This window comes from Mustela nivalis, assembly GCF_964662115.1.
Source record: "Mustela nivalis genome assembly, chromosome: 10".
In the NCBI taxonomy this organism is placed as follows: domain Eukaryota; kingdom Metazoa; phylum Chordata; class Mammalia; order Carnivora; family Mustelidae; genus Mustela; species Mustela nivalis.
Window position 1 is genome coordinate 66,440,812 of NC_139029.1, and position 12,739 is coordinate 66,453,550.

The window sequence follows — 12,739 nt, forward strand, 5'->3', positions numbered from 1 at the left end:
GTTTCGTATTTAGTGGGGTAGGGAAAACAGGGTAAAGTTGTTATTCTGGTTTTTGTAATGTTTTTACATGGATTCCTGGATGATTGTGAAGTCCAGCAGATGGTTGGTCATTTAGGGGTGCATTTCATTGCTGAGGCCCACTGATTTGGGGACTCCAGTGAAGATGTCATCTTTGTTACATTTGTATTCTTTATTTCCTGATATCTGGATTTTATTTTAAGTTTTAAAACATTTTAATATAGAATTGTGGTTTTGTTTTTTTCCCTTGTAAAAACATCTTCATTTTATGTTCCTGGGTGTATTTGACATCTTTTTTGTATAAGGAATTAAGGTATAAAATACAGCACTAAATAAAATTAAGTAAAAATTGAATGCCTATTGTGTATTTTGCATTGTGCAGGAAACCAAGGATACAAAAGTAAATAGGATTCACTTTTTTCTGTTGAGTAGCTCAGAGTTCAGCAGGGGAGGAATATTAAGTAAGGAGACTCTTAGAAGCATGTTGCCTCCTCTGCCAGAGGAGCTCATAATTGTTCATTCACTTAGTTCTTTTGCACATCCATTTATTTAATATATCTTTATTTCATGCCTTCTATAAAGAGAGCCCCCTCAGCTAACTGTTAGGTTTTGGCATTGTAATGGTGAACTAGATAGATGTGATACCTTATCTCAAGGAGAACTCACTACCCATGTAAATTACCTAGGCACAGGGATCATTGTCATGTTTTTCACTGTTAACCTCTGCGCCTAGAAAAGTGCTAGACACATAGTAGGGGGGCAGTAAATATTATTGGAAGAAAAAAAAAATAGATGACCCAAAACCTGAGCTCAGATTCTTTTCCTCTTTGTGTAGAGAAGGCTTGACAGGATTTGGAGAGTAATTGTTGCCTAAGAGAAAAATGAGTAGAATATTCTACACAGAGGGCATAGTTTAAACATAGGCAGGGAAATATTGAGGCTTAATACAAAATTTACTAATTTCTTTTAGAAGTAGATCAGAATTAAAGTATCCTACATTTCTGAACTTTGAAGAAGTTATAGCTTTTACTGAAACAATTAAAAGCACCTCTTCATGTTGCATGTAATATTTCAGTAGACATGCTTATCAGGAATTTTTCTTTTCTAAAAGAATTAATATTAGTTAATTAATTAATATTAAGAATTAATATTAAACTGATAGTATTATATCACTAAGTTGCTGTATTTTAGTGGCACTTGTGATTTAATAATGAGTTTAAGTAAGCTCTCCACCCAACATCAAGCTTGAACTTATGACCCTGAGATTAAGAGTCACATGTTCTATCAATTGAGCCAATCATGTTCCCCTACCAACAAAAGCTTTTTTTATACATCCTTGAGTTTTAACATTGTCTTGATGACATCATGAATATTCAGAAAGAAATAAAAATGTTGAACCATTAGTGAAATAAATGATCTTTTAGACTTATTTTTAACATTTTCTTTTCATCTGAACGAAAATGGAATGGAAAAAAAGTTTTCTGGAAGCTTGTAGGCTGTAGGTCAGCCTGGTTGAAACCATGTCCCCACCTATTAAGTAGTTTTCTCATTTCCATTTTAGGGGAAAAAATCATTAACATATATAAACAGAAATAAATCAGATTTCAATATGCCAGCACTCGTAGTAGACTGTGACTTGCGTTAATGTTTCAGTAGAGCTTGAAGTCACAGCCTCAGTTCCATAGAGGTCCCTGATAATCAGAAGACATGGTGCTTACCAGGACCCCAGACAGCAAGAGCAGTAGCATCCATGACAGGGTTTAGTTCAAAGTAATTAAGAAAAAACTGTTCCAGAAAAGTTGATGTTTTTATATTATAGCTTAATAAGACTTATATAGGAATGTATGATTTTGCAGAAATCTATATAAAGAGCAAACTGAATGGAGACAATGTCAGAAAAGTAAAGTTTTTATAATCAAGTGCCTAAAGTTTATCACAAGTGTAAGCTTATGGCAGAGTATACTGTCGCCAGAGTAGCATCTATTCTTGCAAAAATGCTTATATGATGCAAAATCCAATGACAGTTCCAATTCCGATCTTACAGATTCACATCTCAAAGAAGTGCATCTGTTTATTAGGAGTTATCCTCTGAATGTGAATGATTTCAGTCCTAAGTCACCACACCTGTTGCTGGGAGATATTTATTCCAATCACTAGCCTAAAGCACAGAGTATTATTGCTTGACATTTTATAGCTTGGGGGGAAAAAAAACCCCGTCTTTTCAAAATCATTTGTTCAGAGTGGAGAAAATGGAGCAAAACAGTTCATTGTACTCTAAGCACCACTATTTGGGGATATTCACATTTGCACAGCACAAAGCTGCAATATTGATATTTTTGCTCACAAGGTCTCCTACAAGTTTTTTTCTTTGATTGTCAGGGTTGCACGATGGATTTGTTTGCTGGGATGCTCCCCCACCCCCACCCCGCTTTGTTGAAATAGAAATAGATTGAAAATACGACTTAGAATAAATGTCATAGTAATAGTATAATTAAAGGGCCTTAATTTGGGAATTTCTTTATGTTGATTATGTTGATTGGACAGTTTCATAGTAAGCTTAACAATCAAACACACTATTATTTCCTTTCCTGCTCTTCTTCCCCTAAGACTGGAAAGCACCCAGTACATCCTACTAACTAATTCCCCTGCCTCCAGGGTCTGCAGACCTGCTTTTAAGAGGCATTAAAGTAACATTTAAGGATATGAACTTAATGTATCTGCATTAATGTATCTCAAACCTTGATTTCATTCTTACTGGATGATATGATGATGGAAAAAGTAATTTTTCTGTGCCTCAGTTTCTTCCTCTTTAAAATGGTGATAATGGTAATATCACCTACCCCATACAGTTTTGAGCATTTTACTCAGTAAATATTCATAAAGTCCTTTGAGGAGCTTCTTCAGATGTTGGGGATGAAGAAGGTGGCAAATCCTCTCCCAAAACAAGTGTAAATCTGTACAGAATTGTGAACCACAACAATTTAAGGCTGTGGAAATGAACCAGAGCCAAATAAGAAATTGGGAAGCATTTATTTATGAAAAGCTCTACAACTTCTGGAATGAACAATGGAAGTTCAAAGCCTTCTAGCCTGGGGCTGCTCCTACCCTCCACTCCTTACTAAGTCTTTGTGCTAGTTTCATTAGGGCAAGGCTGGCCTTGAAAGTCAGTGACTGCTGCCAGAGAGAGTTGGCTTGATTTGGAGTGGAGGATGGAAACCCGTGCTTAGCAGTGTTGCCAATGAAAGTAGTAAACACTGCGGAAAACAGATGGGAAAGACTCACAGCTCTGCTAGCCTGAGGTTGTAGTCCCTATTGGGGAGACTGGAGGGCCAGTCTGAAACAAACCCAGGGAATCTTTGAAATGAAAAGAGCCAAAGTTCTCTATGCATTCTTGACTAAGTGGGAAGCTACACACACATGCCAAAGAGATGTGAGAGGAGTTGGCAGAAAGTAAATAACTGAGACTGACTTGGAAACTGCCTGAACCTTGCACACTCTCCCTAACACACACTCAGATCAGTCAGCAGAGGGTACAGACCTTGTTATGTGTTCATGGTGTTTAAGTTAAAGACTCTGCCCAATCATTGGCCCATCACTAAGCTATGCAGAGACAGGAATGATCCCTAGGAAGCCAGGCTAGAAAATAAAAATAAGAATTAAAATAACAATAGTGAGCAGAGACAGCAGCGGAAGAAGATGGAGGGGACAGATTCTGTAGCTTAAATCCAGTCAAGATTCTAAAGAGAAAATAATTACAGTAGCAGCAATTCTCTGGGGAAGAAAATCTGGATCTCCAGTTGCTAACAGAATATTTTTTTAAATGTCTAGTTTCTAACAACAAAAAATTTACAAGATTTGCAGAGAAACAAGGAAGTTGACCCATACTCGGGAGAAAAAGCATTGAGTAGAAACTGTGTCTGATGTAGGCCCAGATGTTAGATTTAGCAGATAAAAATTTCAAAGTGGCTATTATGAATATGTTCAAAGATTAAAGTAAAACTACATCTATATTAGAAAATTAAGAGGAAATATGATGGCAATGACTTAATAAGTATGTAATCTCAATAGAGAAATAAAAACTAATTTAAAAAGGCCTTGGAGAAATTCTTGGCACATATTAGTTATTATATCATTGTGTTGCAAATAAATTAACATTTTCCTTCCCTAATACAGATACCCAGCTTTATCTGAACCCAGAAATTGTGATTCAGTAGGTCTGAATTAGGGCTTGAAGATCTTTTTAAAAACATTTACCAGTTGACTCTGATGCAAAATCATGTTTGGGAATGACTTATATAGTCCGGGCAAGTGACTTAAAAAAAAGTCCTAAAAATACCCACTTTAAACACTTAAGAGTTACATCATTTACAAAGGAAGAAAGTGTGGTTAAGAAATAGTAGCCATACCTGTAATGTTTTATTTCTGTGACTCAATATAGTAAGTCATTAACATGTTGTAAATAAAGGAGTAAATTAATGTATTTGGGAATAAGATCTGTTCTGTTTTATTTTTTCCCCATCACATTTTCTTAGTGAAAATGTTGAATTAAAAAAATATCAATGGCAACAGTTTTATTTAAGACTTTTCCAAAGCTTCTCCTGTGTACCATTGTTGAAGAGACTGAACCCACTCCTTGAAGTTTTTAGGAAAAATAGTGTGAAGTGGCTGAAGAAGGCACAGCCATTTACATTTTACTAAGAAATTAATGTGAATTTTTCTTGTGATCCCATGTTGGCCTATGTTTATTTTATCCCTTTGACTGTCCTTGATTAAAATAGTTAATCCAGAATGATGTCTGCTTATGATTTGTGTGAACCCTGGCTGCCTAGTCGTCAAATGTGCTTTGGAGAATTACCTTGACAGTAGTAAGTACAGTAGTAAGCTGTAGTAGTAAGCTACACAGACAGTAGTAAGTTACACAGTTGTGCCATGACACATCCATGTTAGCCTTCTCATGTATGTTTATATTTTAAAGAAAACAGCGAGTAATTTATTACTCGGTTACTGCTTGAGAATGTTAGAATAGCATGTGTTACCTGATAAAAAGGAACTTGCCTACTTAGAATCACCGATTGGTGAAATTTGATGCAAATTTGAAATGACTTTAATTCTTCAGAAAAAGAAATTATAACCCAGGAATGTAAAATGTTTTTGCCAAACCCACAAGCCTCACCCAGACACACGTGCTTTAGTATCCCATGTTCTTGCCATGTATATTTATTTGAAGAGTGTAGGCTGTGCTCTCTTTATATTTATGGCATACTACACTACATTTCCAAAAATAGAATTTTCATTATTATCTATATGTTCTGTGAACCTTTCCCATAATTTTGTCCTGTCAAATTTACTAATATTCATTGGTAGATTTTCAGATTGTGTGAAAATTTATAAAATTATTATCAGTAAGGTGGCTTGAGAAGTCACACAATACTCTTCTGTTTATTGCCACTAAGAGCGTGAGTTCAGAAGTCTGAGAACCTGTGTACATTATAGACAAGCTTGTAGTAATCCTTGAGATGCCGAACTTTATGCCTTAATTTCATACTCTGTAAAACTGGTATTATAATAGTAACTTACTCCGTTGTTGATCTTGATGTTGGTTAGCATTAAAAAAGTGATCCATATAAAGCATTTAGCACAGTGCCAGAACATAATAATTAGTGTTGTAAATGTTAGCTATTATAACAAGTTTTCTGTGTTCCTATTTGAATTTCTGTGTTTCTGATTGGAAAAACAGGGTTTAAGTAAATGAAAGCTCACAAACATGTTACTCACCTGTCTTTATGTTAAACATTAATGAACCCCAGCAGTACCTAGAAAATAATTGGCAGAATTTTTTTTTCTTTTTTGAGGATGGCATATCATTTTCACTGATTATAAGTGATTTATCTGTTTCTAAATGCTAACTGTTTTTATTTCCATGACCAAAGGAAATAGGTATTATAGAGGGGAAAGATTGTAATTATTTATGGTTTTAACAAACACCAGTTCGATTTAGCTTTGGTTTGATAATACTTGTTGGAATTACGTGTCACGTACCCACCTAGTCATTGGAATTATAAGAACTCTATCATCATAGTCTAGCAGGGAAGATATAAATTAAAAATGAATATGCATAGTACTGTGTGGTAACAATAAGCACTTTCGTGAAGAAGTATAAAGTTCAATGGAAACAGAGGGGAGAGAGCAAGAATTTGTAAAGAACACTTGTGATTCAAAACAATAGACATTGTGGCATTTAATAAAGCAATATTCACTTATTTTTTTTTGAAGATTTTATTTATTTATTTGACAGAGAGAGAGATCACAAATAGGCAGAGAGACAGACAGAGAGAGATGAGGAGAAGCAGGCTCCCTGCTGAGCAGAGAGCCCAATGTGGGACTCGATCCCAGGCCCCTGGGATCATGACCTGAGCCGAAGGCAGAGGCTTAACCCACTGAGCCACCCAGGTGCCCCAGCAATATTCACTATTAAGAACTCATTTAGTTCTCTGCAAAGCGTAAGCACCATGATCTCTCTTCTCCAGAAGATTCTACATTAGAAATCGAAATTATTAAAGTATACAGATCTTTCTGTCCCTTTCCCTTGTTTTTTTTTTTTTTTTTTTCTTTTCTTCCTTACTTTACCTGTTTGGATGACTATAGCTAAGGTTTAAAAATCCTCTCACCGAATTACCGAAACAGCAGGACACTCAACAATGCAATTTCTTAAATATCTTTCAAAAGCAGAGAAAAATTAACTTAGAACCTTAATAACTGTAATCCTGCATACTATCAACAGCAACAAAAATTAAGGGCTTATTTTAAAAACCACAATGTTTCATAGTCAATCCTATATTTTGACAAGTAGTGAAAGTTGTGAATTATGGCTCCTAGCCTGTCTTCTAATGTGTTCTAAAATTCACAGTACTTTCTAGTAATATGATTTATTCTCATTTATTAAGGAGTTATCATTACAAAATATATGTCTTTAAAATACTTTGTGCTTCAAAATTTTGTATGTTGCTTTTTTGAATTTCCACAAAGCTTTTGCCATTGCCCGACTTGGGGCTCGATCCCAGGACCCTGGGACCATGACCTGAGCCGAAGGCAGAGGTTTTAACCCACTGAGCCACCCAGATGCCTCCATAACCTAGTTTTGAACTTGAAGTTCATAACTTGGAACCGTTTACTTTTGAAGGTCAGGTTTTTTTCCTACAAAAAGGGACATAAAGGATAATTTACGTGATGCAGAATAATTAAAAGGATAGAGATAAGAAAAAATACTAAAATTATTGCTAGTCTTTTATAACAGGAATGTTTGAGACGGTGACAGGTTAGAAAATTGAAATACAAAATTGAGGCAATGCTGGAGAAGTTTTTGATAGTGGTAGCTAACCATGGGTAGAACACCAGCACAGTGAAGATGGACTTCACTCACTTATCTTTGTCCTACGCTGTGTTGCTACTTCATGGGTCCCTGGTTGGTAACTTAAAATCCTAATCTTTTATTCCATCTGCAGATCTTTTTCAGCACTCATGAACAGAAGGTGTCTGCACTCTTTCTAATACACTACACTTACATTCATATAGCATTTTTAATTGAGCACGGTTATGTACATGATCTTATCTTAGAGTCATCCAGGTAGGAAAAGTCACATCACAGGTGTTTCATCTCCGTTCTGTAGATGACAAAAGTGACTCTTAGACAAATTTTGCCCTTCCTGGGTTTTTTCAGCTTGTCAGACGGGGGGTGTTGGCGCCTTTGAATGCCTAGCTGCTGCATGCGTCCATTGATGCCACTTTTAAATAAAGTGTCTATAAATTGACATAAGCTAATATGCCATAAATATGTTGTTGTCATAGTATCTTCGGTTTTTTTTCTTGGAGGGGTGCAAAACTGCTAAGACAAAAGTATTTTTTAAGATAATGCTACTAACAGCAATTAATATGTCTACATTAAATGAGAAAGTCAAGTCATTATATACAGAGATTTTATTCCACTGCCTAAATGAAGATTGTTCTTGATTAGTTGTTCCATTCTGTATTTGTAAAACATCATTATTTATAAATCCATTGATTAAATTGGTCATTTTTTTAAAATTGGTCATTTTTCTTTGGATTGACTCAAAAGAGTCATTTAGTTTCTGCTTGTGATTAGATTATACAGAAAATATTTTGATTGTGTAATTTTTAAATTATGCAGGTGAATAGTTCAGCTAAAGATACATATTTAAAAAACTAAAAAATTCTTAACATAAGGAGTCAAAGAATTATTTAATGTGTGAATGGGTGACTTAAAAAACATACTTTTCGTGACACCTCTTGAATGTAGACATGAATCATATTACTTGAAATGCCTTGTTAAAATAATATATTTCAGGGGCGCCTGGGAGGCTCAGTGAGTTAAAGCTTACTCTGCCTTCGGCTCAGGTCATGATCTCAGGGTCCTGGGATCGAGCTCCGCATCAGGCTTTCTGCTCAGCAGGGAGCCTGCTTCTTCATTTCTCTCTGCCTACTTGTGATCTCTGTCTGTCAAATAAATAAATAAAATCTTTAAAAAAAATAATATATTTCATAAATGTGTTGATTTTAATTCCTTTTTTCTTTCTTTTATTTTTAAGGTTTCAGCAGAGCAGCTTTACCATTCGGGCTAGTTAGGCGAGAATTATCCTGTGAAGGTTATTCTATAGATCTGCGATGTCCAGGCAGTGATGTCATCATGATTGAGAGCGCTAACTATGGTCGGACGGATGACAAGATTTGCGATGCTGACCCATTTCAGATGGAGAATACAGACTGCTACCTCCCAGATGCCTTCAAAATTATGACTCAAAGGTAAATACCTATGTGTTAATATCCCATTTTAGCTACTGCATCCAAACTGGTAAAATTATAATAATTCCAAAGTAGATGAATAGAGTCCATATCTCAGCCCATTTATTAAACTGAATGAGGCTTTTACCTACTAATGTTGATTTCCCCTTTTAAGCTTTTCAACATTTAAATCTCAATATCATTTTTATATAGTTTGACATATCAGAAGGAATATGTAATACCTTTCTTTGATTTTTATATATCATAAAATACATTGTAAGAATAATATTCCAAATGTAATCTTTTTTTAGGTCTGCAGGATTTTGGAATTTTTTTGTAACATTAAAAATATATAACTCTCTGGTTCTTTGGCATAATTGGTCCTTAATTTTTTTTTTAAAGATTTTATTTTTTTATTTGAGAAAGAGAGAGAGAGAATGAGAAGAGAGAGGTCAGCGGGAGGAGTCGACTCCCTGCTGAGCAGGGAAGCTGATGTGGGACTCAATCCCGGGACTCTAGGATCATACCTGGGCTGAAGGCAATCCGCTTAACTGACTGAGCCGCCCATGCGCCCTCATCTTTAATTTTTTAAAAAGGATTATTTAGGGTCATATGGGTGGCTCAGTTGGGTAAATGTTTGCCTTTCAGTGCAGGTCATGATCCCCAGTCCTGGGGCTCGATCTCATAATAGTGAGATCAACACCTGAACCAAAATCAAGAGTCGGTCGCTTAACTGGCTGGCCCACCCGGGCACCCCAGTCCTTAATTTTTTGATTAATATTTCTTACAACAAAAATGAGCAGAGAAAGTAGAGTTATCATACTTCTGTTGCTACATAGACACAACCTCCCCAGTTACTGACGCCCTGTGTTGGGGTGGCTCAGTTGTTAGAATAGATGATCCCACACTGATGCCTTATTATCATCCAAAGTCCATAGTTTACGTGAAGGTTTATCCTTAGTGTTGAGTATTCTATGGGTTGTGACAAATTTATGATGGCCTGTGTCCATCATTGTAGTATCGTACAACGTAGTTTTGCCCTTTTAATAGGTATATGGTGATGTGTCATAGCTTTGATTTGCATTCCCAGTGACATGTCATATTGACCATTTTTTAATATGCTTACTTGCCATCATATATCTTCATTGGTGAGTTGTCTATTCGGGTCTTTTGTCCATTTTTTAGTCAGTTGTTCATTTAAGAGTTCTTTATATATTTTGGGTAACAATTCTTTATCAGATAGGGTTGTTGGCAAATATTTCCTATCAGCCTGTGGTTTGTCTTCTCATTCTCTCGAAACAGCTTTAAAAAAAAAAATCCAGCAAGTTCGGGTTAAGAAAACAAATAGTGTGCTTTCTGTCTATCTCTCCTTCCATATATTTATCTCATTGATTAATATTATGTTTTTTAAAATGGTGTGTTGGAGTGGCTCCATAAGTTGAGTGTCTTGACTTGTTTTCAGCTCAGGCCATGATCTCAGGGATGTGAGATCAAGCCCGGAGTCTGGTTCTGAGCTCTCTCCCTCTCCCTCTGTCCCTCCTGTTACCCTCTCTCTCTCTCTTAAATAAATCTTTAAAAACAAAAAGAGATTTCTAAAAATGATGTGTGTTGGAAGGTGTGTTATAAAATTTAAAATATATAAATGATATCTCTTAAGGGGATAATTACCTTCCTACATATAGATAGAATACCAGAAAAACTGCTGAGAATGGATATTGCTTTTTCTCGGCCTTACTACAGAGCACCTAACTCCTGGCCTTATTTTTTCTCTTTTCTCAATTTTGCTACACTTGGCATCTTAATTAAAATTTTCTTATATATAAGATATTAAAATTGTGGTTAGTTATGGTCAACCGATACAATAATATCCTGCAGTTGTAGTTATTTGGAACACAGAAACTCTCTGAAGGAACATTTAAATATCACAGAGTTTATTATATATTATTGCTTTTGTATTTTGTTTACTAGGAAAACCCTTCATCTTTCCCTTCAAAGCCTTCACCCTTTTCTCCTGCTTCTTTTCCCCCACTGGACACAATATTTTGTCTAACTTTCTAGCTTATTTATTAGTGTACCTTAAAGTAGAATAGCAAAATTTCTAGACTGGGGTCTGGTTAGTATAAGCAAAATGAAAACATCAGAAGGTGCTAAGAGGCAATGAAGAAAAAAAAAGTAGAAAAACTGTTTTTTAAAAAATCCATGCGAGGGGCACCTGGGTGGCTCAATGGGTTAAACCCTCTGCCTTAGGCTCAGGTCATGATCCCAGGGTTCTGGAATCAAGTTCTGCATCGGGCTCTCTGCTCGGCAGGGAGCTTGCTTCCCTTCCTCTCTCTCTGCCTGTCTTTCTGCCTTCTTGTGATTTCTGTCTGTAAAATAAATAAATAAAATCTTAAAAAAAAAAAACCCATGTCATAAGAATATGGGTATAAATTGCTGTAAAATCTCTGATTTCATAGAGAATAGGTATTGGCCATATTATAAGTAGCACATTATAAGTAGTTTTTCTTTAATGTTTATACTGGTCAAGATTTTTTAAGAAACCAGAGAACAGATTTCATCAGATTCTTATTTTGGTTTCCATCAAAACCAAAGATTTTCCAACAAAATGATTTAATTCTGGGGACACCTGGCTGGCTCAGTCAGTAGAACATTTGACTCTTGATGTCAAGATTGTGACTTGGAGCCCTACATTGGATGTACAGATTACTTGAAAAAAATAAGATCTTTTTAAAAAATTGTTTTATTTTTAGTTCTTAAGGTCTCATTATTAAATAGTTAAGACAAAATCTTATTTGCATAAGTGGTACTTGAGAAAGGTTTTTCAAATTTAAAACAGAAGTTCACTATTGTGTACCATTTGGAATTTGGCCTGTGAAATAAACTGTAAAAAATAACTTACCTTCTTTGGAAGAATGGATTCTGTGCTCCAGTAAATTGTAATAGAACAATTTGCACATAGTATTTCAAAATTTGGGGAACCGTCCATACTGGAGAGACAGTAAAGGCAGCCACTAATAATGGACCATTTATCCATTCTTTACATGTTGAGCTGTTTAATAATTAAACAGTTTGGGCGCCTGGGTGGCTCAGTGGGTTAAGCCACTGCCTTCGGCTCAGGTCATGATCTCAGGGTCCTGGGATCGAGTCCCACATCGGGCTCTCTGCTCAGCGGGGAGCCTGCTTCCTTCTCTCTCTCTCTTGCCTCTCTGCCTACTTGTGATCTCTCTCTGTCAAATAAATAAGTAAAATCTTTTAAAAAAATAATAATTGAACAATTTAATTTAATTGGTATTAGATGAGCATTTAGAAGTTGGCCAGAGAGAAGTGGGAAGTAGAGAAATATGTGCAACTCTCTGTTTTTACAAAATTGACAAACAAAGATCAGAGGAGTTGGTACAAAGAGTTGGAAGAGTTGGCCTTGAGGGGACTGTACATTGTAGGTAACTTATCGTTGTTTGTGGATGTCTACAGTTAAATACACAGTTCAATATCTAACAAAATGTATAGGTCTACATCATATTTGTATCTAGTAAATATAATTACATATTATAGAACATGTAGAAGCTAAGTTATTTTTATTGTTTCATCATGTTATAAAAGCAGGGCTGCATTTTTTATAATACTTTAAAAGGAACTAGAGTTTTGCTAGTATTTAAATTCTTTGGAAGCATACAGTTGTTCACTGTACCCTTATTATCAAGAGTTTTGAACAATTTATGATGTACTAGTGCAAATAAGGGGTTAATTCCAAAACTAGCTGTAGGACCCCCATTTTTAAATTGTTGTATTATACTGGTGGCTTATAATTATTTAGTCAGCACAATAACAATTTAAACAAGAACACTTTAGTGAGGAAGACGATGTTAAGTGAACTTAAAAATGAGTTTCATAGGGCGCCTGGGTGGCTCAGTGGGTTAAGCCGCTG

General features: G+C 35.5%; 1 protein-coding gene across 30 annotated transcripts in view; it reads left to right on the top strand.

Annotated features, from left to right (window-relative positions):
- The window catches only part of ADGRL2 (adhesion G protein-coupled receptor L2), a 606,730-nt gene that overhangs the window by 513,136 nt on the left and 80,855 nt on the right, over positions 1–12,739 (top strand). For all 30 annotated transcript variants that reach the window (XM_082687753.1, XM_082687770.1, XM_082687749.1 and 27 more), the window contains one exon: positions 8,622–8,835. In XM_082687753.1, coding sequence (XP_082543879.1) covers positions 8,622–8,835 — 214 coding nt within the window. The remainder of the gene's footprint in view (positions 1–8,621; positions 8,836–12,739) is intronic.